The sequence below is a fragment of the Symphalangus syndactylus genome, chromosome 6 (genome assembly GCF_028878055.3).
Source record: "Symphalangus syndactylus isolate Jambi chromosome 6, NHGRI_mSymSyn1-v2.1_pri, whole genome shotgun sequence".
NCBI lineage: Eukaryota > Metazoa > Chordata > Mammalia > Primates > Hylobatidae > Symphalangus > Symphalangus syndactylus.
This window is the reverse complement of record NC_072428.2, coordinates 51,397,453-51,421,704: the sequence shown is the minus strand read 5'-3', so window position 1 is coordinate 51,421,704 and position 24,252 is coordinate 51,397,453. Positions and strand designations below refer to the sequence as shown.

The 24,252-nt window shown below is 44.1% G+C and overlaps 1 protein-coding gene and 1 pseudogene across 4 annotated transcripts; one reads left to right on the top strand and one right to left on the bottom strand.

Moving 5' to 3' along the window:
- Positions 1-456: 456 nt before the first annotated feature.
- On the top strand, positions 457-19,191 carry LOC129484533 (olfactory receptor 51E1). Of its 4 annotated transcripts, none has more exons than XM_055282710.2 (3): positions 457-581; positions 3,156-3,247; positions 16,180-17,220. In XM_055282710.2, the coding sequence occupies exons 2-3, from the start codon at positions 3,170-3,172 to the stop codon at positions 17,173-17,175; spliced, it is 1,074 nt and encodes a 357-aa protein (XP_055138685.1). In that variant the 5' UTR covers positions 457-581; positions 3,156-3,169; the 3' UTR covers positions 17,176-17,220. The 4 variants fall into 4 exon arrangements, with proteins under 4 accessions (XP_055138685.1, XP_055138686.1, XP_055138687.1 ...); XM_055282711.2 differs by having other exon boundaries at positions 457-680; XM_055282712.2 differs by lacking the exon at positions 457-581 and adding an exon at positions 863-1,139.
- A 2,746-nt stretch (positions 19,192-21,937) lies between these two features.
- LOC129484539 (olfactory receptor 51I2-like) lies at positions 21,938-22,899 on the bottom strand (annotated as a pseudogene).
- Positions 22,900-24,252: the final 1,353 nt, after the last annotated feature.

Genomic DNA, 24,252 nt, shown 5'->3' with positions numbered 1-24,252 from the left:
ATATATTTTTTCCTTTCTCTTTTGTGGCACTGTCTACTGGATTTCCTACGTCCTTGGCTCTTCCATTTGTTTTGACTAATAATAATGAACACAAACATTCACTGGAGACTTGCTAGTATCTCATTTTGTTTTTCACATTAAATGCTTTCACATTAAATGCTTATAGTAGTCATACTATTAATAAATGGGTGGACCCAATTCTGTTTCCTTCTAGAGCCCCATGTTCAAGCAAATATGCCACACGGTCTGATTTCTGGAGGGACAGGACATCTATGATTAGCGACCCAAGGAAGAAAGGGTGGGCTTGAGAGGGTGACAGGGAGAGCTAAGGGGCAGCGTAGAGCAGTGGAAAGAGCTCAGATGCTAGAGTCAGGTGGGTCCTTGGTTCTTAAAGGCATCATCCTCAGAGCCATTGCTCAGGGACGGCCACGAGGCTGCAGATCCCCTATGCGACCACAAGGTGGCAGCATGAAGAAGCAAGAGTCCTGACGAGGCTTCGACCCCCTTGGGTAGTTAGTGTGTTCAGAGCGCTGGTATCCCTGCGTGCTTTCTGCTGAGTGCCCACCCCTCCATTCCAGCAGGTCCTCTCTTCCAGCCCCGTTATTCCTCTTCTCCTTTCCACCCCGCGACACAGCCTCCCTCTATTCTCTTGAGCTGGGCTCAGAGGGATAGTGACAGAGGTCAGTCCCTTTGGGCAGGAAGGAGTCAGGGCTCAGCTTTCCTTGGGCGTCTGAGCAGAGCGTCAGTGCCAGGGAGACCCTACTCGTTCATTCTCCGTCACTCCACACACTCCCGAGGGGCCCCAGAGAAGCTATAATTGGGCGGCCTCCATGTGCTGGGGAAGCATTGGTGGTGAGTGTACCAGGCTCAGCCCAGGGAGGTGAGGCAACGGGAAGGTCCGCAGAGACAGGCACAGAAGGCTCATTGCATAAGGAAGCCGGGACTTGATCAGTCAGCTTGGCTGCTTGGAGAGGTCTTCCAGTGTACACCTTTTCCAGATCACCGTAGCCCGGTTCCTGGACCTTGTTCCTACACAGAGGAATTTCTTCAAGCCTGTGAGACCCACTCCAAGCTTTGCCTATCCTTTGTCCCAGGACAGGACTCCTCAGTTCCTGCCTCCTACTCTTCACTTAAGCAAGGCAGGGGAATTACTTTACCAGGAAAAAATGTGTGTGAGTGTGTACGTGTGTGTGTATGTGCACGTGTGTGTTGTGGTGGTGGTGGTGTTGGTGGTGATTGGTGATGAAGAAGGAAACTGAAGCTGGGCTGGAAAGTGGAGTTAGAGGAACACTGTGAAGGGCCTTGTCTGCATACTGTGGAGTTACTAGTTCTCACTTTATCTGGAAGGCTATGGGAATCACTCCTAACTTGCTCAGCAGGAGCCTGAGGTGTCCAGTTTTGCTGTTTAGATGGCAGTGGTGTGGAAGGTGGTTTGGAATAGACTAGGTTTGGAGGCAGAGAGGTAAGTTGGAAGGCTCTTTTTATAATCAGGGCAGAGTGGATAATATAATGAAGTTGGGAGGAGGTGTATTAAGTAAGAGGAACGGCCCCAATAATTAATTGGAAAAGCTGAATTGCATGTGGGGGTGAAAGAGGAGAGGGGTCAAGATGAGACCAGCTGCCCTGACTTGGGTGATGTGGGTGCTGGGCAGTAGCATTCTCTGAGATCAGGAACAGGTTTGGAAGGGGTCCCTGTTAGAGGCAAGATGAGTGGGAGGCCCATAGGCTATCCAGGTGGAAATATCAAGGAGGCGGTAGGTTATATGGCTGAATCTCAGTACACAGGCTTAGAACAGTGTGGTCTGTGGAGAGAAAGAAGGTGAGCCTGGGACATTGTGTGATCACCAGGGAGAGTAGGTGGAGGGAGGGATGTGCCTGTGAACACTGTGGAGTAACAGCAGCAGCACTGGCTGATTTTCTGTTCACGTCTCAGCTGCATCTGATTTCCATGACATGCTCCTCTTGCTGAGCACAAGCTGGGACTGACTCTCACCTGGGGCTTGAGAGATCCTGATGGCAGATGCTGTTTATTGTTTGTTTGGGAGCTGGAAATGGAAATAATAGTCCCTCTTCATTCACCTCCCTGCCCCCAAGAACACCAGAACAACTTTCCCCAAGGTTCTCTGATTTAAAGCCCAAATTTCCTAGGGGAAAGGGGCTTATTGTTTTTTGTTTGTTTGTTTTGTTTTGTTTTTTGAGTTGGAGTCTCGCTCTGTCACCCAGGCTGGAATGCAGTGGGGGTGATCTCGGTTCACTGCAGCCTCTGCCGCCCAGGTTCAAACGATTCTCCTGCCTCAGCCTCCTGAGTAGCTGGGATTACAGGTGTGCTCCACCACGCCCGGCTAACTTTTGCATTTTTAATAGAGGCAGGGTTTCACCGTGTTGGCCTGGCTGGTCTTGAACCCCTGACCTTGTGGTCCGCTCACCTCGGCCTCCCAAAGTGCTGGGATTACAAGCGTGAGCCACTGTGCCAGGCGGGCTTGTTGTTTTTTAAAAAGATTTCCAAAACCCTGCCCTGGCAATTCTGATTTTCTGGGCCTGGAGCAGGACCTGGAGGGATGGTGTTTTCAATTATTTTAGATGTTTCTATCAGGAAAGTTTGAGAAACAGTATTCAGGCCTAAACACAAACCTCTCTTGAAATCTCATCCCAGACTGAGCCCCTGCTCCCTATCTTAAATTAGATTATAGAAGGTCTTAAAGGCAGCTATAGACTGAGCCTCTAAATCTGAACCCAGACCCACCCTAACCCCAGCATACATCAGAAGAGCTGGTCAATGTGGACCATTCTGAGCAATCCTACAAGTCTGCTCTGATGGGAAAAGGCTAAGAGCAGTGCCCTGGGCAGCAACATCAGCTCTGAAGATGCAGGACTGTCTTACATGTTTTATGAGTGGGTCTTCACACACTGAGATTCATGGGACAGTAATAGAATCTGCTTGTGCAGCACTGGGACCTTGGAGGGTCAGGGTAAGGCTCAAGGTATCCAGGAAGTTGTATATAAGGAGAATCAGAGCAGAGAGAGACTAGGGTTCAGAATTACTGGGATGACTTAGTCCTGTTTGTTACTGTCACCACTCCAGTGCCTTCTCCTCATTAGTCCTTTCTCTCCTCTGAGCCACAACTAAATAATGTTTCTACTTTTCCCTTTCCTAGACCCTGGATTTGGGATGCAGAAGCCCCAGCTCTTGGTCCCTGTCATAGCCACTTCAAATGGAACTCTGGCCCACCCAGCATACTTCCTTCTGGTGGGTATCCCTGGCCCGGGGCCTACCATACACTTTTGGCTGGCTTTCCCACTGTGTTTTATGTATGCCTTGGCCACCCTGAGTAACCTGACCATTGTCCTCATCATTCGTGTGGAGAGGCATCTGCATGAGCCCATGTACCTCTTCCTGGCCATGCTTTCCACCACTGACCTAGTCCTCTCCTCTATCACCATGCCCAAGATGGCCAGTCTTTTCCTGACGGGCATCCAGGAGATCGAGTTCAACATTTGCCTGGCCAAGATGTTTCTTATCCATGCTCTGTCAGCCATGGAGTCAGCTGTCCTGCTGGCCATGGCTTTTGACCGCTTTGTGGCCATTTGCCACCCATTGCGCCATGCTTCTGTGCTGACAGGGTGTACTGTGGCCAAGATTGGACTAGCTTCCCTGACCAGGGGGTTTGTATTCTTCTTCCCACTGCCCTTCATCCTGAAGCGGTTGTCCTACTGCCGAACACATAGTCACACACTCCTTCTGTCTGCACCAAGATATTATGAAGCTGTCCTGTACTGACACCAGGGTCAATGTAGTTTATGGACTCTTCATCATCCTCTCAGTCATGGGTGCGGACTCTCTCTTCATTGGCTTCTCATATATCCTCATCCCGCGGGCCGTTTTGGAGCTGTCCTCTTGCGGGGCAGCACTCAAGGCTTTCAACACCTGCATCTCCCACCTCTGTGCTGTTCTGGTCTTCTATGTACCCCTCATTGGGCTCTCGGGGGTGCATAGGCTGGGTGGTCCCACCTCCCTGCTCCATGTGGTTATGGCTAATACCTACTTGCTGCTACCACCCGTAGTCAACCCCCTTGTCTATGGAGCCAAGACCAAAGAGATCCGTTCAAGGGTCCTCCGTATGTTCTCACAAGGTGGCAAGTGAGACACCTTAGTGTCTCACTTCTACTACACTATGGAAGATGGGAATATTAGGATCCTATTGAATGCCTTGGTGATTAAAGCATCAAACCTATTGTGCTGTCTTCTTCCAGCAATTTAAGTAGATCATGTATTCTGTCTCCAGGAATGTGTCAGTACTGAACTTATGACCCTGTCTGGACATCCTGGAGAATGACTGCACTAGTCCCTCTGCCATGGTGGTCTTGCCTTCTCCTTCTCTCTCAGCTAGAAAATACATCTAGTTTTGACATCGGGAGGCTGTAAAGATCACACCTCATGGTTCATTCCAGTCTTGAAGTATGATTTTAATGTTCTCGCCCCCATGTGCCCATGTTGGTGAATTTGCATGGACTATAAAAGTTATTGCAAAGACCCTAAAGTGGTTACCCAGCCATAATCAGGGGTTAATGAAGGTATTTGGGGAATAGTAACTGGAGAGACAGCAACAAGACAAGAGGCAGCTCACATGCAATGTGGAAGTTTCTGTATGCAGGAGGGTTTGTTGGCAGATTTCACAAATCTGCCAATTTGCATCTGTGTGGCTCTATACGACTATTTGTCCATAAGGTTGCCATGTATTCTGGTTGTGGGTGTGAAGGTGTGGGTGTGTTTATGTGGACACATGTGCTTTTCAGTGTGCATATATGTGAGAGAGAGGGTGCACACATGGAATACGTACTGGCTGTGTCCTGGTGAGTGTGGTAGCTATGTCCTGGCATGTGTATGTTTCATGAGTCGTGTCTCTGATTGTGCATTTGTATTTCTGTGGTGTCTGTTAGTTGGTATATGATATGTGTCTACGTGAGAATGCTGGTGTCTGTATCTGTATGGTGGGCAGTACCTTTATGTGTATCTGGTAAGAATGCTGCCTCTATCTTTTCTTCATATTTGTAATATGTGAATGTGGTGCATGAGTGTGTGGAATGTGTAGTATTGGGATGTCTGTATCTTTCAGCGTGTTTGGGCATATGTCTACTGTGCATAATATTTGTGATGTAAAACCATTTTGTGTGGTATATGTGTTATCAGTTGTAAGTCGGTGAAATGTATGTCTGAATTCTGTGTGCATATTGTTGGTACTGACAGTATTTTCGTGCATATGTCTGGTATATATGTTTTAAGGCAAACTTTCTTTGTGTGTTGGGTGTGTATGTGACACAAGAGTGGGAACAGCATCTGTATTTCTGAGCATTGATTGATGTGAGGTGTCTGTATGTATCTTGGAATGGAGGAGGGAGATTGAAGAATTCTGGCTGTGAGCAGCAGAAATAATTTCCAAAGTTGAGTGACATGACTCTAAGATGCCCAGTTTCTCGGTCTGGGGTCAGCCTGGGTGACAGCTCAGTCTGTGGGAATGAAAGGAAACATGGTGCTTCCTTGCTCCACCTTTTCACAGGCCAGACCACACCTTCTTCATCCTGAATACAAGGATTTCAAGGGCTTTTGTTACCTCTTTCTACCTTTCCTGCCTCTGCTATCTGAGGCACTGGCCTCCCTAAACCCTGCCCTCCTGCCTCAATAGCAGGTCATGGTATCCTCACCTCTCCCTTCCCTTTTTGGCTTGTCTGCCAAACATATATAAAAAGCCTCGGTTCCCCATCTCTACTAAAAATACAACAATTAGCCGGGTGTGGTGGCGCATGCCTGTAGTCCCGGCTAGTTGGGAGGCTGAGGCAGGAGAATCACTTGAACCCGGGAGGCAGAGATTGCAGTGAGCCGAGATCACGCCACTGCACTCCAGCCTGGTGACAGAGCGAGACTCTGTCTCAAAAAAAAAAAAAAAAAAAAAGGCCTCGGTTGTAGGGAGTTTCTCCTAATCCCTCTGGGAAAGCAAGGGTGGAGGGGAAGCCAGTCAGTCAGTCTCCCTTCTGTTGCCCCATGGAAACTCCCTTAAGGCAGGAAGCTGAAAAAACTAGAGTTCACCTCATTATTCACCTTGTCTCATGTCTCACTGTCCTTCCACATGTCTCACTGTTACTCCATATTGGATGGAAGTAGAAGTCCCTTTGGTATTTTTTAAAGTCTTTGCCATGTCTAAGTTAATGAGGTTAATGGAGGCAGCAGAGATGGCTCCAGGGTTCTGATAGCAAGTGTCAGGCTGCATGCTCTGTAGGCACCAGAAACTCTTGTCACCAGTAATTTTGATGTGGTCTAATTAGAATGGTCTGATTTGCCATTATCTATTTTAGCATAGCTTGATTTATCATGTCCTGTGTTCTGAATTTAAAACTTACAGTTGTGAAACTGATCAGTAAAAAATAAGGGGAGACCAACTAAAAATCATGTTGTTCTATTTATAGATGTAGTTTTTACTTATTTCAAAATACAAGGTATTTAGTTTTACATTCAAATTGTTCTCTAACTCTCTAAAATGTTCTCTGACTATTTTTGCCGTTAAGAGAGAAACCAGATGTCACTGGTCTTACGTGGCTGGTGTTGGGGGTAGGGAGGGTTAAAGAAACCAGGTTCTCTGTCCTCAGCCAGAAGTTCAGTAATCCAAGGCCAGAGAGTGGATGGCAGAGGCACTGTCCCTGGGGACCTTGGTTATAAGTTAGCCAGACACAGGGACCAGAGCCTGGGAGACGAAAAAAAGACGTAGCCCTAGGGCTTTGGGAAAAAGAGGATGGACCCAGTGAATTCCACGTTCAGCAAGGACCTAAACAGTGTCCCCCAAAGGAGAGAAGGCAGGACAGAAAGAACACTTCAGGATGGAAACGGGCCGACACTTAACCGTGGAGTGTCTCTGCAAACTTCCTTTGCCATTCTCCTGTTTGAGTTTGATAAACCTGAGAAGAGACTTGGATAAAGACCGTCACGAAGACTACACTAATGAGTTTCTTCTAGCTTTTTTCTACTCACTTTCCCTATCTAACTTCACATTGGGAGTTGGCATGAGGATCCCAGCAGCCCATCAGGGGAGGACTCTAGAGACCCCTTTCCCCATTGCCTCTCCTCCCCATACCCCCAGGCATATCCTCCCAGGGCACAGAAGCTGAGAAGCAGTCCAGAACCACAGTGGGCTAGTGAGGGGTACCTGCTGATGTACCCTTTGGACAGCATTCTGCCCCACCCTGCAGGAAGAAGCAGAAGGAGGGAGGGGGTAAGGCAGAGAATAAATAACCCTGACCAGGGAGGTCCAAGGGAGTAGGCGGAGACAGAGAGGCTGTATTTCAGTGCAGCCTGCCAGATCTCTTCTGGAGGAAGACTGGACAAAGGGGGTCACACGTTCCTTCCATACAGTTGAGGTGAGTGCAGGAGGCCAGGGGCATCTCCAGGTGCATGGGTTACTTGCAGCTAGGGGTCTCCTGTTAGACTTGCTGAGTGCATGAGAAGCCAGGCTGTGAAGAACCAGAAGTGCGAGACGTGTAGGAAGCCCCTGACTCAAAGGACAGGCAGCCTTAGTGATCTCTATGTTTGTGTGATGAACAGAAGCATGTGGGTGTTGCAGGTAGCCCAAGGGTAGTTTTCAAGCAGTTTTTCGGTGATTAGTTTACTAGTATACCCATCTAGAGGCTGGCAGGGGCTGATGTGAATGAGGACAGATGACAGGCTGGGCTGGGGTTAGACTGGGGCTGCACTGGGGTTGGGTTGGGGTTTGGTGTGTGAACAGGTGAACGTGGTTGAAGCTCAGTCTATGACTGGGGATGGGGCTGCAGCTGGGGTGGAAGTGGGGCTCTGAGTGAGGTTGGGCTCATTCGATGCTGTACATCAGGAGTCAGGCTGTGGCTGAGACTGGCACTTAGTAATCTTCCTGGGGCTCCGATCTCAGCTTGGTCTGTGTTTAGGATCAGGATTCAGTCTTCAGCCCATTTAAAAAGTAGATTAGTGTCCACACGGCAGCACCCCTTGCCTTGTACTCTTTACCCTAGCTACATTAAGTCAGTTTCAGCTTTCCAAACAAGGTCTGTTCTTTTTCTCTCTGGCTCTTTGTATTAGCCAGGATGTATTTTTATTTTTAATTTTTTAATTTTTATTATTACTTTTTTGAGACGGAGTCTCGCTCTGTCGCCCAGGCTGGAGTGCAGTGGCGCAATCTCAGCTCACTGCAAGCTCCGCCTCCTGGGTTCACGCCATTCTCCTGCCTCAGCCTCTCCGAGTAGCTGGGACTACAGGCGCCCGCCACCACGCCCGGCTAATTTTTTGTATTTTTAGTAGAGACGGGGTTTCACCGTGGTCTCGATCTCCTGACCTCGTGATCCGCCCGCCTTGGCCTCCCAAAGTGCTGGGATTACAAGCGTGAGCCACCGCGCCCGGCCCAGGATGTATTTTTAAAAACAAACTAGATCAGGTCTGTGGCTGAAATTCCCCCAAGTCACTCAGAATTAAACCAAAGCTCCTTGCCATACCCTGCAAGGCCCTGTTACCTGATGAGGTCCTTGCCCTCCTCTCATCTCATCTTCTCAAACTCTCTTGTGCTCTTGATGCTCTGGCCACCTTGACCTTCCTTTTATTCCATGAATCCCCCAATATCATTCTTGCTGGGGGACCCTTTTCTCTTGCTGTCTCCCACGGTTGGAATGCACTTTCCCTGGATCTTAGAATGGCTAGTGTTTTCTCATCACATGTCACATCCTTAAGAGAGGCCTTTACTGACTCCTGTTTCCAGTATGAGTGTCCTGCACCCATCTTCCTCTGTCCTATCACTCTGTCTTTCTTTCGTGCCCTTATCTTCATCTGAAATTTTATTTGTTTACTTCTCATTATTGGCCTCATGTTATATGAGCTCCATAAAAGCCATCATCTTGTCTGATTTATCTACTGTTTCATCTCCAGTTTTTGACACTCAATATGTTTTTCTTTTCTAACCGAATGCTACTGTGCCCCGCCCCATTAACTGCCTGTGCCGCTGCCCCATTACCTGCCTGCAGCAGGTCCCGCTGCCATGGCTTAAATGTCACCTCCTCAGGGAAGCCCTTGGAGCCTAAAAAGCTTGCTGAGCTATTGTTGTCTTTGCTTCTGAGGCCCTTTTGCTTACCCTTGTCCCAGAATTTATCATAATGTGCTGTGATGGCTGCATATTCGTCTCAATTTCTCCCCATCCTTGGAAGGCTGGAACGATATCTCTGGTACTTAGTGGAGTCTGGCACAGAAGTCCATCAATGATTGTTGAAAAAATGAGTACACTGATCAAAATCCCACTTTGGGCATTTCCCTTGCCTTACATTTGCTTGCAGCTAGAGTAGCTCTAAAGGGAACTGGTAACTAGGCGCAGCTTTGCAGATCTTTAGAACACTTGTCTGGTCCTACTCAGGAAGTGGAGGAGCAGAGACCTGAACTCTAGGAACTCTGCCTAGGGGTGATTTTAGGTGGTCAGGCTGACTTGAGTGAGCAGGGTGGGGTGAGGGCTCACTTTGCTTTTTGGGAGTGAGAAATTGCTCTCTCTCATCTTTCCATTTTCATCTTGGCCATTTTAAGAAGAGTAGCCAACACCTTGCAAGGGTTCATCTGCTTTATTAAATACAAGCAAGGTGTGGGGCACAGTGGATGCAGATAATTTGAATGGAAGTAATTCTGGGGCTACTACCCTCACTAAGTTTTAGGGAAGGGACTCTATTTAAGAATCAACTGATAAGCTCATCCAGTCCTTGCCAGCCACAGCATTGCCCCTGAGGTCTGCCTTCCCTCTCTGTGCCTGGGAAGAGGAGCCAGAGGCTCCCAGGTATGTCTGGGCTTCTCCCCAAGGACATTCTTTTCTAAATATTCCCAGAGGCCGACAGCAGCGCCAGAGGCCCCCACTCCATTGCTCTGGGCATGAAACATTCTGTGTGTTTAGCCCAGATAATGACAGTGACAATGAATCTCCTCCTTGTTCTCCTTCCACACTGAACCTAAGTGGGGAGAGCTGGTCATGTGTCCTGAGTCCAAGAGGGGCCCCTGGACTCATGGGTCCTCAGTGTTGGATTCCTGAGAGATTAATATTGAAATAGTGCTTACAAAGCAAAGTCCCTTCTTAAGGAGATGGAGAGGAGTAGGGCAGTAGCTTGGCATATTATAAAGCAATGGATTTAGCATTAAGGGCTCTAACTAACCCTCAACATCCTTATCTGTCAAATGGGATTAATGATATCCGCTTGACAGGTGGATGAGAGGCTCTAATTAGATAATAAGGAAATACTTGGTAGAGGACAAGCCTTTTAATCTCCATTGTGGGGCCTATCCATGTCACAGCCTTTGGAGTTAGGGCTGAAAGAGGAGGTGAGTGCCCCAAGTTCCAGTGCAGAAGAGTCTTCTTTGCAGCCCTCTTGGTTTCCCTTCTAAGAGTATACCCAGGGCAGCTGTGCTACTTACCAAGCCCTTCTTATACCTTGCCCTTTGGGTGGATTTTATTAGCTTTCAGAAGGTGCAGCAAAATTAGAGGCAGCCCAGAATGAGGGAAACTGTATAGGCCTTGGTATGAGACTATCTAGGTTAAGTTTCTGCATTGCCAGTCACCTGTTAAACTTTGGTTATGTTATTTAACGTCTTCGAGCCTCAGTTTTCTCACCCATAATATAGAAAGGATCCACAGTACTCACCCATAATATAGAGAGGATCTATGGTGCAGCGAGAAGGATGTTGATTACTTTGGCCCCTTTGCCTGGAGTTCTAGGTTAAATCTGGTTTCTCTGCCTTAAACTTTCCCTTCCCAGCAGATTGAATTAAACACCCTCACCTTCTGCGGGGCTATTCCCAGATTAGAGATAATATTTATACAGATGGCACTGTATAGTTTCTGTCATTTTGTAGGTGCTCAATAATCTATGTTCATATTATAAAAACAACAAAATCAGGGTTAAAGATGACCTCATTGTTCTCCTGGGTCAGAAGAGATAGGGCTAATAGGCTAATGGTACACCTTTGGAGTACCATCTCACTGAGTTCTAATTACTAACAGCTGCTCAAGCTAGAAGGCCATCTGGAAGTCATCTGGTCCCTCTGCCTGTCTCGTGGAGGGACTGTGGAACATTGGGACGCTTCAGGGCTGGCCAGTCTGAAGGGTGGCACTTGGGCCCTCTGGCTGGCTCCCTCTCCATCCCTTCATTTCTCTCCTGCTGTCTGGTCTATCTCTCTGACTGCTTTTTCACGGGTCTATGAGAAGGAGTTCTAGGGAAGAATGTGAGGATTGGCTGGTGAGTGGGGCTGGGCTGGCATTAGGAGACAGAGTTCTGAAGCCCTGGGGGAAGGAAGGAAGAGGACTGAAGGCCTCCACGTGGATTTCCAGTCTTTACAGCTGGGAGCTCCTGTTCCCCTATTCCTGAGAAAAGGCTAAGATGTCCTTCATAGTTCCTGAAGAAACATTCCTGGAACTTGCTAAGATAGTTCAACTTATTCACAGAAAATCTCAGCACAGGGCTATTCCTTGGGGATTAGAGCAGTGTGTGGGCTTTCTAAAAAAAAAAGAAAAATGCTTTGTTAGTTTATTTCTTCTTGATTGTGCCTTATTTTCAAAATAATTTAGTTCTAACTTCCTCCACAGCTCAAAACCATCTCATTGAGTTTTAATTACTAACAGCTGCTCAAGCTGGACGGCCATCTGGAAGTCATCTGGTCCCTCTGCCTGTCTCGTGGAGGGACTGTTGAACATCGGGACGCTTCAGGGCTGGCCAGTCTGAACGGTAGCACTTGAGCTCTCTGGCTGGCTCCTTCTCCATCCGTTCATTTCTCTCCTGCTGTAGTCTTCTGGGGTCCAGGCTGATATTTTAGCCCCAGCGATAGCCGCCCATTTTATACTGCCTAGGCACCTCCCTCCCAGGCCAGCTGAATCTTCCTTTTGTTGATTTCTGGTATCTTTGTATCAGTGCCCAGTCTTGCTATTGTGAGAAATTGACTGCTAGTAAATATGTGTGTGTATGAGTGTGTACATAGAGGCCGAGTGGTGATTAAGGTGACAAACTTGGGGTATTGAAAAGTATGTGAAATTTCATGCATTTTCAGAGACCTTGTTGCCCATTTTTGTGGAAAACAATGCACTATGTGTACTCCGATTTGGTTTTTACAATTCCTTTAGACATGCCTTATCTCATACAATTTCACAGCAGCACTTTGCCGTTATTATTATTCACTGCATTTATTTAGCACCAAGACTTGTGTTCTAAGCCCCAGGATTCTGCTTACCATATCACTCTACCTTCAGAGGCAATAGTGTTGCATATGCCCAGCCAGAGTTCTTTCCCAGTATGTTTCCTAAGACAGCACATTTTTTTAATCCTGAGTATCAACCTGCTCTGCCATATCTGTTCACGTAAAACTGATGGATAGCATGGATATCTGACCTTCTGCAGTACCAGAACCTTCTTGCCAGTATTTCCAGGTGAGGGATCTTAGGTCTATCCTGCTCTTAGGCACAAATTGTGCTGCATGTCCACTTTGCATTTATTAGGACCAAGACCTTGCAGCTGCTCTGTTTTTTTTTAATATATATTTCTGTGGCCCTCTGGCTCCTTGGGTAAGAAAGGACTTTTCTGTTTGACCCTAAAGATTGTTTTTACAAAATTAAAATTGCACTGACCTTCCAAACATTATCTCATCCTTCTCAAAATTCTCTCTAGTACAGATAACAGGCAGTCTTAACTATGCCCTTGGCTGTGTTACCCTCATGACATGTATACTAAGAAACTCTCCTGTTGCTAAAACTCATTTTCATCTTCCAAAAACATTAACTAAACAATTAATAAATATAATAAAGTTCCTGGTGTTCAGGAGCTCATAATTCAGGGGAAAATATAGCAATAATTATAGTTACTATTATCAAGAGGGTAAATACTTTAAAAAGACCTAAATAGTGTTCTCCTTGAGCACAGAACAGTAAACATTTAATTATGCCTAGGTAAAAGAGGCTTAGGAAAAGTAGTATAGGAGAGAGACAGTAAGCCAGGATGCGAACAATGAGTGCGGGAAGTCAAGGAGGAAGATTTGGGAGGAACAGTTTTTCTTGACAAGGGGATGAGAAGTAAAAAAAGATAGAAAGACACAGAGTCATGGGAATCAAGGCTATATTTGTGAAATAGCATGAACTCCAATGTGGCTAGATCATAGGGATCATGGTGAGGAGTGGTGAGGGAGGAACCCAGGCCCGGGTGATGAAAGACAGACCTTTAGCCACGTCATAAGAAGTTTAGTCTTTATTCTAGAACCAATATGGAGTTTCAAGGGTATTTTTACAAATAATAGGGAGCGAGCTGGTTTCATCTGGTTAGATTGTTGGGACTTTGTGGATGAGGAAGGTTACCCTAGAGACGTGGCAGTCAGGATCAGAGAACCTGGCTTGTATGATGATTCAGGCCACCATAACAGAAAAAAAGAAACACTGGAGGAAAATGGTTAACAGCAACAGATATTATTTTTTGCATACTTACTATGTGTGAGGTATTAAGTGCTTTACATTTATCATCTCATTTAATCTTCACATTGACCCGCTATTAGCCAGGGACTCTTATAATCATTTTAATGATGAGGATGCTGAGGCTTAGAAAGGTTAAATGATTTACCCCAGATCACACAGGTCTAGAGGTTTTAGACTGGGTTTAGAATGATTGATGCATTGATTTCAAGGATCATGGTTTCAATGGCTATATAATACTGCCTCTGAAAGAGTTTGTTTTTTGAACATGGAGAGTTTGATATGCTTGAAAGACGATCAAGTGAACCCTTTTAGTAAGTCTTCAGAATTATGAACCTGGATTACAAAAGAGAATTCAGGGTTCATTAAATAGGTTTGGGGATCAATTGTTTATACAACAAAAATGGATTTACTGAAGGGGATGAGATGGCCCAGGAAGAGAATATAGAACAGGAAGAGCACTGAAGATATAATTTTGGAGAGAAGAGTGAAGATCCAGAAACGAAACCAATAATTGGTGATTAGAGAGAGCCGAGGAACAGCAGGAAGGAGAGGGAGAAGCTCTAAGAAGCAGGAAACTGTTCCTGGTGCCACATGCTGCAGAGAAGCTGCAGCAATGAGAGGGGATGTTGATGACTTCGGCCCTTTGCCTGAAGTTCTAGGTTAAATATGGTTTCTCTGCCTTAAACCTCCCCTTCCCAGCAGATTGAATTAAACTCTCTCACCCTCTGTTCTACTATTCATGCTCCCATTGTTTTTCCACTAATTTCTGTCTGGTCTGAGGAAACCTCTGGGTGACTGCTTGATGCTGGTACAAAGATTTGTGACACAACCTGAGCCCACGGGACCTCTGCTGATGCTGGCCATGAACTCTGACTTACACTCAGCTGCTTTCTGGTAACCCATGCAGAAACCCCTACCCCAGCTCTCAAACATTCCAGGGCCAAATCTATGTAAAAACTACAATAAACATGATCTAATAAATATAGGTTGAGTCTCCCTAATCCAAACATCCAAAATCTGAAATGCTCCAAAATCTGAAACTTTTGGAGCACCAACATGATGCTCAAAGAGAATGCTCACTGGAGCATTTCAAATTTTGGATTTTTGCATTATGGATGCTGAGCTGGGTATGTATAATGCAAATATTCCAAAATAAAAAAAAATCCCAAAATAAAAAAAAATGTGGTTTCAAGCATTTCAGATAAGGGCTACTCTATAGTAGGAACACATGAATATTTGTAGATGGAGGAAAGAAAGGGAGGGAAGGAGGGAATCAGTTCACTCTTAACAGAGACATACGATCTGAGATGACCCAAGTCTGACATTTTCCACCTCAGTAATATCAAATCATTTTTATAGTCAGATTCAGTTCATTTGCAGACTGAATTCTGCTATAGGATTGATTACGCCTCCAGTGCTTCTAATGCCATCACCCCTCAGGGTTAGTATTCTAGTTGTATCAATCTCACTTTCTTAGATTGGGCGGGTCTCCTAGAAGCAGAACCTGAGGTGGGGGTTCTTGTCCAAATGACATATTGAAGGAGTACATGGCCATGAGAAGAAGAAGGAGGGAATCCTGGTAGGGCAGGGGAAGAAAGCTAAGCAGGGCTGTGGTCTCAGCTGGAGACAAGCCTCAGGCTGGTTCCTTGGGAAGCTCTGAAGTACAAATTGCATCAAAGTGTTTGTTGCACCCAGAGGCAATGGGGCTTGCCTTTGGTACCCCTTATGTCAGGCAGCCACTGGCCTCTAGATGTGCATCATGGGGGCACAGTGTAACACTCCTGAGTGAGGTGCCTCCCATTTGACCAAGGACAATCCTCTGGAAAGAAGGGGAGCTGTGAGCCCTTAGCACTCAATGCTCAGTGCAGATGGGAGATGGTTACATTAGCTTTATGAATGGGGTCTGGCTGGGACACCAATGGTATCAACTATAGCCATCATTCTTTATTTGAAATAAACTGAGTAGTCTGAACAAGTGTAAAGCTTTGGGTGGTCATTTGGACAAGAAGGTAACATAGAGTTAGAGTTCAGGATTAATTTAGTGTCAGTTTTTTATTGGATTACGGTTTATCATAATAAAATAGAATATGAATTGTGACTTGAATATCATCAATTCGATCTTTAAGATTGAAATGGTTATTAAAAGGTCAAATATTAAGTTATGTTAAAGTTACGGTTAAATCTAGAATTGGGGAGATCATTAGATTAATGATGGGGTTAGGTTTCAGTATTAATCTGTTATTACTAGTGTTGTTACACTTGGACTGGAATTTTTTCTTAAAGATAGTCTAATGATACGCTTAGAATTGCAGTTAGTATTAAGCATAGGGAAGCATAAAGGTAAGCTAGGATAGAGGAAATGGTGAGATATTTTTATCACCTAAGATTCTTTTATATTCAGCCAGTAGCCTTTCTTTGGAGAACTAAATGATTTGGAATATGCTTAAAATTTTTGTCTTAGTCTTTCACTTGCTGTCAGGATTAACAATACAGATGGAGTTAGTAAGTAGGACTGGATGAATTTGTGTCTGGTTCTTGAATTATGTTAGATTATGTGAGATTGCATTTAGAATATGATTAGAATTTGCATAAGAAATGGAATTAGAGTTTGAGTTAGAGAACAGGATGTCAGGATAGAGTGAGGTGTTAGGTATTGGGATTCTTATGGATCTGACAATGGCTTATGTTTGCATTCCAGCCTCTACCTGCCTGGTGCTGGTCACAGTTCAGCTTCTTCATGATGGTGGATCCCAATGGCAATGAATCCAGTGCTACATACTTCATCCTAATAGGCCTCCCTGGTTTGGAAGAGGCTCAGTTCTGGTTGGCCTTCCCATTGTGCTCCCTCTACCTTATTGCTGTGCTAGGTAACTTGACAATCATCTACATTGTGCGGACTGAGCACAGCCTGCATGAGCCCATGTATATACTTCTTTGCATGCTTTCAGGCATTGACATCCTCATCTCCACCTCATCCATGCCCAAAATGCTGGCCATCTTCTGGTTCAATTCCACTACCATCCAGTTTGATGCTTGTCTGCTACAGATGTTTGCCATCCACTCCTTATCTGGCATGGAATCCACAGTGCTGCTGGCCATGGCCTTTGACCGCTATGTGGCCATCTGTCACCCACTGCGCCATGCCACAGTACTTACATTGCCTCGTGTCACCAAAATTGGCGTGGCTGCTGTGGTGCGGGGGGCTGCACTGATGGCACCCCTTCCTGTCTTCATCAAGCAGCTGTCCTTCTGCCACTCCAATATCCTTTCCCATTCCTACTGCCTACACCAAGATGTCATGAAGCTGGCCTGTGATGATATCCGGGTCAATGTTGTCTATGGCCTTATTGTCATCATCTCTGCCATTGGCCTGGACTCACTTCTCATCTCCTTCTCATATCTGCTTATTCTTAAGACTGTGTTGGGCTTGACACGTGAAGCCCAGGCCAAGGCATTTGGCACTTGTGTCTCTCATGTGTGTGCTGTGTTCATATTCTATGTACCTTTCATTGGATTGTCTATGGTACATCGCTTTAGCAAGCGGCGTGACTCTCTCCTGCTCATCATCTTGGCCAATATCTATCTGCTGGTTCCTCCTGTGCTCAACCCAATTGTCTATGGAGTGAAGACAAGGGAGATTCGACAGCGCATCCTTCGACTTTTCCATGTGGCCACACACGCTTCAGAGCCCTAGGTGTCATTGATCAAACTTCTTTTCCATTCAGAGTCCTCTGATTCAGATTTTAATGTCAACATTTTGGAAGACAGTATTCAGAAAAAAAATTTCCTTAATAAAAATACAACTCAGATCCTTCAAATATGAAACTGGTTGGGGAATCTCCATTTTTTCAATATTATTTTCTTCTTTGTTTTCTTGCTACATATAATTATTAATACCCTGACTAGGTTGTGGTTGGAGGGTTACTACTTTTCATTTTACCATGCAGTCCAAATCTAAACTGCTTCTACTGATGGTTTACAGCATTCTGAGATAAGAATGGTACATCTAGAGAACATTTGCCAAAGGCCTGAGCATGGCAAAAGAAAAATAAACACAGAATATAATAAAATGAGATAATCTAGCTTAAAACTATAACTTCCTCTTCAGAACTCCCAACTGCATTGGATCTCAGAAAAAGACTGTCTTCAAAATGACTTCTACAGAGAAGAAATAATTTTTCCTCTGGACACTAGCACTTAAGGGGAAGATTGGAAGTAAAGCCTTGAAAAAAGTACATTTACCTACGTTAAAGAAAGTTGACACACTCTGTTCTGAGAGTTTTCACAGCGTATGGACACTGTTTTTCTATTTAATTTTCTTATCAACCCTTTAATTAGGCAAATATATTATTAGTACCCTCGTTGTAGCCATGGGAAAATTGATGTTCAGTGGGGATCAGTGAATTAAATGGGGTCATACAAGTATAAAAATTAAAAAAAAAAAAAAAGACTTCATGCCCAATCTCATATGATGTGGAAGAACTGTTAGAGAGACCAACAGGATAGTGGGTTAGAGATTTCCAGAGTCTTACGTTTTCTAGAGGAGGTATTTAATTTCTTCTCACTCATCCAGTGTTGTATTTAGGAATTTCCTGGCAACAGAACTCGTGGCTTTAATCCCACTAGCTATTGCTTATTGTCCTGGTCCAATTGCTGATTACCTGTGTCTTGGAAGGAGAAGTGATTTCTAGGTTCACCATTATGGAAGATTCTTATTTGGAAAGTCTGGCATAGGGCTTATAGCAAGTTATTTATTTTTAAAAGTTCCATAGGTGATTCTGATAGGCAGCGAGGTTAGGGAGCCACCAGTTATGATGGGAATGATGGAATGGCAGATGTTGAAGATAACATTGGCCTTCTGAGTGTGACTCATGGCTGGAAAGTGAGGGAATCTTCAGGACCATGCTTTATTTGGGGCTTTGTGTAGTATGAAACAGGGACTTTGAGACCAGGAAAGCGATCTGACTTAGGCATGGGATTCAGGCATTTTTGCTTCTGAGGGGCTATTACCAAGGGTTAATAGGTTTCATTTTCAACAGGATATGACAACAGTCTTAACCAAGAAACTCGAATTACAAGTACTAAAACATGTGATCATATATGTGGTAAGATTCATTTTATTTTTCAATCCTCAGGTTCACTGATATGGATTCCTATAACACGCTTTCATCCCCTTTTGTAATGGATATCATGTTTGGAAATGCCTATTTAATACTTGTATTTGCTGCTGGACTGTAAGCCCATGAGGGCACTGTTTATTATTGAATGTCATCTCTGTTCATCATTGACTGCTCTTTGTTCATCATTGAATCCCCCAGCAAAGTGCCCAGAACATAATAGTGCTTATGCTTGATACCGGTTATTTTTCACCAAACCTGATTCCTTCCGTCCTGAACACATAGCTAGGCAATTTTCCAGCCTTCTTTGAGTTGAGTATTATTAAATTCTAGCCATTACTTCCAATGTGATTGGAAGTGACATGTGCCACTTCTATACCTGGCTCATAAAACCCTCCCATGTGCAGCCTTTCATGTTGACATTAAATGTGACTTGGGAAGCTATGTGTTACACAGAATAAATCACTAGAAGCCTGGATTCCTAAAAAAACTGTGCAGAGCCAAACCTCTGTCATTTGCAACTCCCACTTGTATTTGTACCAGGCAGTTGGATAAGTGAAAAATAAAGTACTATTGTGTCAAGTCTCTGAAAATGATTTTGTTGTTCTTAAAGCATTCTAGCCTTGTAAATAAAACACAAATTTCATAGTTGTTGAATAAACAGATTGAAAACTAAAGGAAATAATAACTGAAAACTGAAGGGCTCAGAAAAGTCTGCTCTTCATCCTTTATGCTTACATAAGAGGTATATTTATACCTACATAAGAGGTACAAATTTATCAAAGAAGGAACTATTTCCTTACACTAGCATAATTATCACAAAGTCCTTATTAATCATTATGACATCAAGCTGTGTCTCATACAGGTTTCTATTAGTTTGCGTTGGATCACTTCCATCCCAACTTCTTAGGAAACTTTCATTATTATCTCTTCTCCCTCATGGATATTCAACCTCACTCTCTCAAATGAATCATTCCTAGCATTTATCATGTTCAAGTCCCTTTCCATATTAAAAGCAACAATGACAACAACTAGTATAAATCTGTCTAAACTCATATTGCTTCTGTCTCTTTCCGTTAACAGCCAAATTTCTTAGAGAAGTTATCTATAACTTACCTTCACGTACACATCTCTCATATAACTCTTCCATTATTCCAGTTTAGTTTTGGCCTTGGTCAAACTACCAAAGAACTTTTACTATACATCATCAGGAACCTCTGTGTGTCTGAAGTTTAGTTTTTATCTTCCCTGATTTCTCAACAACATTTAGCACCGTTGACCACTCTCTTTCTTGATACATTTCCTTCCTTTGCCCTTTGTGGCATCACACTTATGGTTTTCTTCTTATATCTCTGCATAATTCTTAGTTTCTTTCCACATACATTCTACTCTGCCTGGTGAGAGAATATGGTGTAAAAGGATCTCTAATCAGGCCTCTAATTCCTACACAATTAATACTTGTATTTGCTGCTGGTCTATAAAATTTGAGTTAATGGCCTCTAATTCCTATGCACTCACTCACACACACACACACACACACACACACACCACTCACTTTACCATTTGTATATCAGTGACATAATTTGTATCTTTAGACTAGACTATTGGGCTAGTGTAGAGCTCTAGGTGTATAGGTCCAATGGCCTGTGTAACCCAGCCATTTGGATGCTTCAAGCTCAAAGAGTCCAAAAATCAAACTAATGATATTCTTTATGCAATTATATTCATCATTCATGTTTCATATATATCAGTTAATCTCACCACCACTTATTCTGATGTGCAAGCCTCAAACCTAGGAGTGAAACTTGGCCTTTTCTTTTTCTTCTCTTAACCTTCATATTTAATTCCAAATAAAGTTATATAATTTCTACTGCTTTTATAACTTTGATCCCATGTTTCTCTTTATTTGTACCACTACTCCCCTAGTCTAAGCCACAATAAATGCATCTGGGCTATATCGATAGCCTTATAAGTGGTAAATTTGCATGCATTATAGCTTTAATTCAATCTATTCTCTGCAACACAGTGCAAAACCATCTTTCCAAAGACAAATGTGCTCATGTCAAAACCACTCTCTCCTCTGCTTAAAATACTCATTTTGGTTGAGCCCATTTCTATTTTCAGTCTTCTCTTCAACCACGGGCTCCTTGCTCACTGACTTCCAGTCCCACTGCCTTTTGTTTCATTCCTTGATTTCACCATAATTCCTCCTTCTACAAGCTCTTTGGAGACATGGTTTTTTATGCCTAATACTCCTTCCCCTAAACACTCTTTCCCAGTTATTATTATTATTATTTTTAACATTCAGACCTCCCCTTAATTATCATTTCTTGAGAAAAGTCATTCCTTACACCTTAGGGCAGGTCAGATACCCTTATTGTATACTTTTGTAGAACCATCTATTCTTTTTTATTTGTTTGTTTGTTTGTTTGAGATGCAGTCTCACTCTGTCGCCCAGGCTGGAGTGCAATGGCGTGATCTCGGCTCATTGCAACCTCCGCCTCCTGGATTCAAGCAATTCTCCTGCCTCAGGCTCCCCAGTAACTGGGATTACAGGCGCCTGCCACCACGCCCGGCTAATTTTTTCTATTTTTAGTAGAGACAGGGTTTCACCATGTTCTCCAGGCTAGTCTTGAACTCCTGAGCTCACGTGATCCATCCGCCTCGGTTTCCCAAAATGCTGGGATTACAGGTGTGAGCCACCGCACCTGGCCAGAACCATCTATTCTTAATTCACTTATTTAGTCATTTTCATAGGCAGAATTCTAAATTGGCCCTACAGAAATGTCCTGCTCTGGTTCCCAGAACCTTTGAATATTATGAGATTTTCAAAACGTGGAGTCTTTTTTTCATGTTGCTCTTTTTTTCTAGATTTTTCTCTTCCTTATTTAATTCCTACTTAGCCTAGAAAAATTCTAATTTTCTCAAGGTGAAATAAAAATTATTCTCTTCTTTGTGGAAGCTTGCCACACCTTCCCAGGAATGTTCTGTCAACGACCAATTTGTAGTCTCTAGCAATCTTTTGAGAGGAACGTTATTATGGCACTTATTGGTTTATAGTCTGGCTGTGTCTTTACTTGCCTTTATCCTGGCACAAGGTTGTGAGCTTTCAGAGACAAAGGAACACGTTTCATTTATTTCTCAGTCTTTCATCCTCATCACTACTTTCTTACAAAGTTAATGCTGAACATAAATTTGTAACATAAATAAGCCTGATGGGCTTCCCACTGTCTTAGCACAGATTAGGGATTTTCAGTGCTAGCTGGGTCTAACAGGTTTCTGTAAGGCTATAGCAGTCTCTTTAATGTTACCCAGGCCCTATAATATTTTGTAATTTCATCAGCCTTGGCTTCTCCCCATCAGCATCCTGAGCATGGCCTCCCTGATGGGCTTGGACTTCATACTGTAAATGATGGGATGGAGCACAGGAGGTATCACCAGGTACACATAGGTAACAAGAGCATGTACAATGTGGGGCAGGTGCCTCCCAAAATGGTGGATCATGGACATGGTGATACCTGGAATAAAGAAGACAAAGACAGCCAGAATGTGGGAAACACAGGTGTTGAGGGCCCAGATGCACTCCCTGGGAGCGGCCAGACCCATGACTGTGCGCAGGATGAAGGTATAGGACAGGATGATGAGCAGCGAGTCTACGCCCCCTATAGATACAACCACATAGTGCCCATAGCATATATTGATCATGATGTCAGCGCTGGCCCACCTCATTACATCAGGGTGGGAACAGAATGAGTGGGATAGGATGTTACCACCAGGGCAGAAATTTAGACGCTTAACCAGAAACGGCACAGGAAGAGGCACAAGGTAACTTGAGCCACGATGGCCAGCCCAATCCTGATGACGACATTATTTGTGAGGACAGCTGCATAGTGCAGGGGGTTGGAGATGGCCACAAAGTGGTCAAAGGACATGGCCAGGAGCACTGAGGACTCTGCCACAGAGAAGGAGTGCAGGAAGAACATCTGGACCAGGCAGGCGTTGAAGCCAATGAGCCAATAGTCAAACCAGAGCACAGCCAAGGTGGTGGGCAGTGTGGACAAGGTGAGGCCCACTTCGGGGAGCGCCAGCATGGACAGGAAGTAGCACATGGGCTGGTGCAGGCTGGGGGTCCTCTTCACAGCCAGGAGGATCAGGCAGTTCCCAGTGAGGGCCACAGTGTACATGGAGGAGAAGGGGATGGCGAGCCAGCCATGAATGGCCTCCAGCCCTGGGATGCCAATCATGAGAAAAGCAGGTGGTTGGAAGAAGGAGATGTTGACATAGGACTGGGAAGGGAGCATCCTAGGAGGCAGCCGAGGGCTCTGGAGAGATGTGAGCTCTTCAATCTGAGCAGATAGGAGGTCATTGACAGGACGCCTGTCAGTAGAAAGACATTTATTTATGCTGTGTAGGCTTTTTCATTAATTGTTTTCCATTGTTCTTAGCCCTTGGTCTGTTATTATTAACTGTTCCAGGAATGTGCAGACATTAACTAATATGCCTCAAATGAAATTCAAGTCTTAAGGGATAGTGTAACTCTTCCCTAGTTAGCAAAACATGAATGATAATGGTAGATGTAGAATTTGTTTTTTTCCTCATGTTTGTTTATTTCTTTAAACTGACATAAAAATGCATGTATTTATCCTGCACAACATGAAGTTTTCCAGTATATGTACACTGTGGAATGGTGAAATCTAGCTATTTAACACAAGCATTACCTCATACATTTATGATTTTTGTGGGGAAGATCAGTTAAAATTCACTCTCTTAGCATTTTCTTTCCCACTCTCCCTCACTGCCTCTCCTTCCTCTCCTTCCTCTCTTCCTCTTTCTTTCTCTCCTTCTCTTTCTCCCTCTCTCTCTTTCTCTCTTTCTCTCTTTCTTTCTCTTTTCTTTTCTTTTCTTTCTTCTTTTTTGAGATAGGGTCTTGCTTTGTTGCTCAGGCTAGAGTGCAGTGCCAAGATCATAGCTCACTGCAGCCTCAAACTCCTGGAGTCAAGCGATCCTCCTGCCTCAGACTCCTGAGTAGGTGGGACTATAGGTCTGTGCCACCATACCTAGCTAATTATTTATTTTTTTAATTTTTGTAGAGACAGGGTATCACAGTATTGTCCAGTCTGGTCTTGAACTCCTGGGATTAAGCAATTCTCCCACCCCGGCCTCCGAAAGTGCTGGCATTATAGGTATGAGCCACCATACCTGGCCTTAGCATTTTCAAGAATAAAAGATGATATATTGTATTATAGAATTTAGTTGCTGTTAACTATACAGTTTATACTGCTTTCACTTTAACATACAGTGTCTTCACTAAATGAGTTTGCTAATTTTATTTAAGATGTAAAACACACTATCAATACTCATAATTATCATCATCACATCATTGTTGTTTTCATCCTGGTCCTTATTCCACTGATAGTATACTTTTTGCAGTATTCTAAGTGCTTTCACAGTAATTATGTCATTGGACTCTCACAATTACTTTGCCAGGTATACAAAGAAGGAAAACATTTTTTACTAAAGTGAATGGAGAGAAATGCTTAAATCTATCAAAGAAAGATTAAAACTGCAGCCTTTCCCATAAAACAGCTATTAAAACTCCACTGTGGCCAGGTGCGGTGGCTCACACCTATAATCCCAGCACTTTGGGAGGACCA

What these genes read in the sequence shown, in the direction of transcription:
- LOC129484533 (XM_055282710.2), top strand. Translation starts at nt 3,170, where the DNA reads ATGCAGAAGCCCCAGCTCTTGGTCCCTGTCATAGCCACTTCAAATGGA. An exon ending in ACCCAGCATACTTCCTTCTG is followed by an intron (nt 3,248 to 16,179) that starts GTGGGTATCCCT and finishes TTTGCATTCCAG; the next exon opens with CCTCTACCTGCCTGGTGCTG.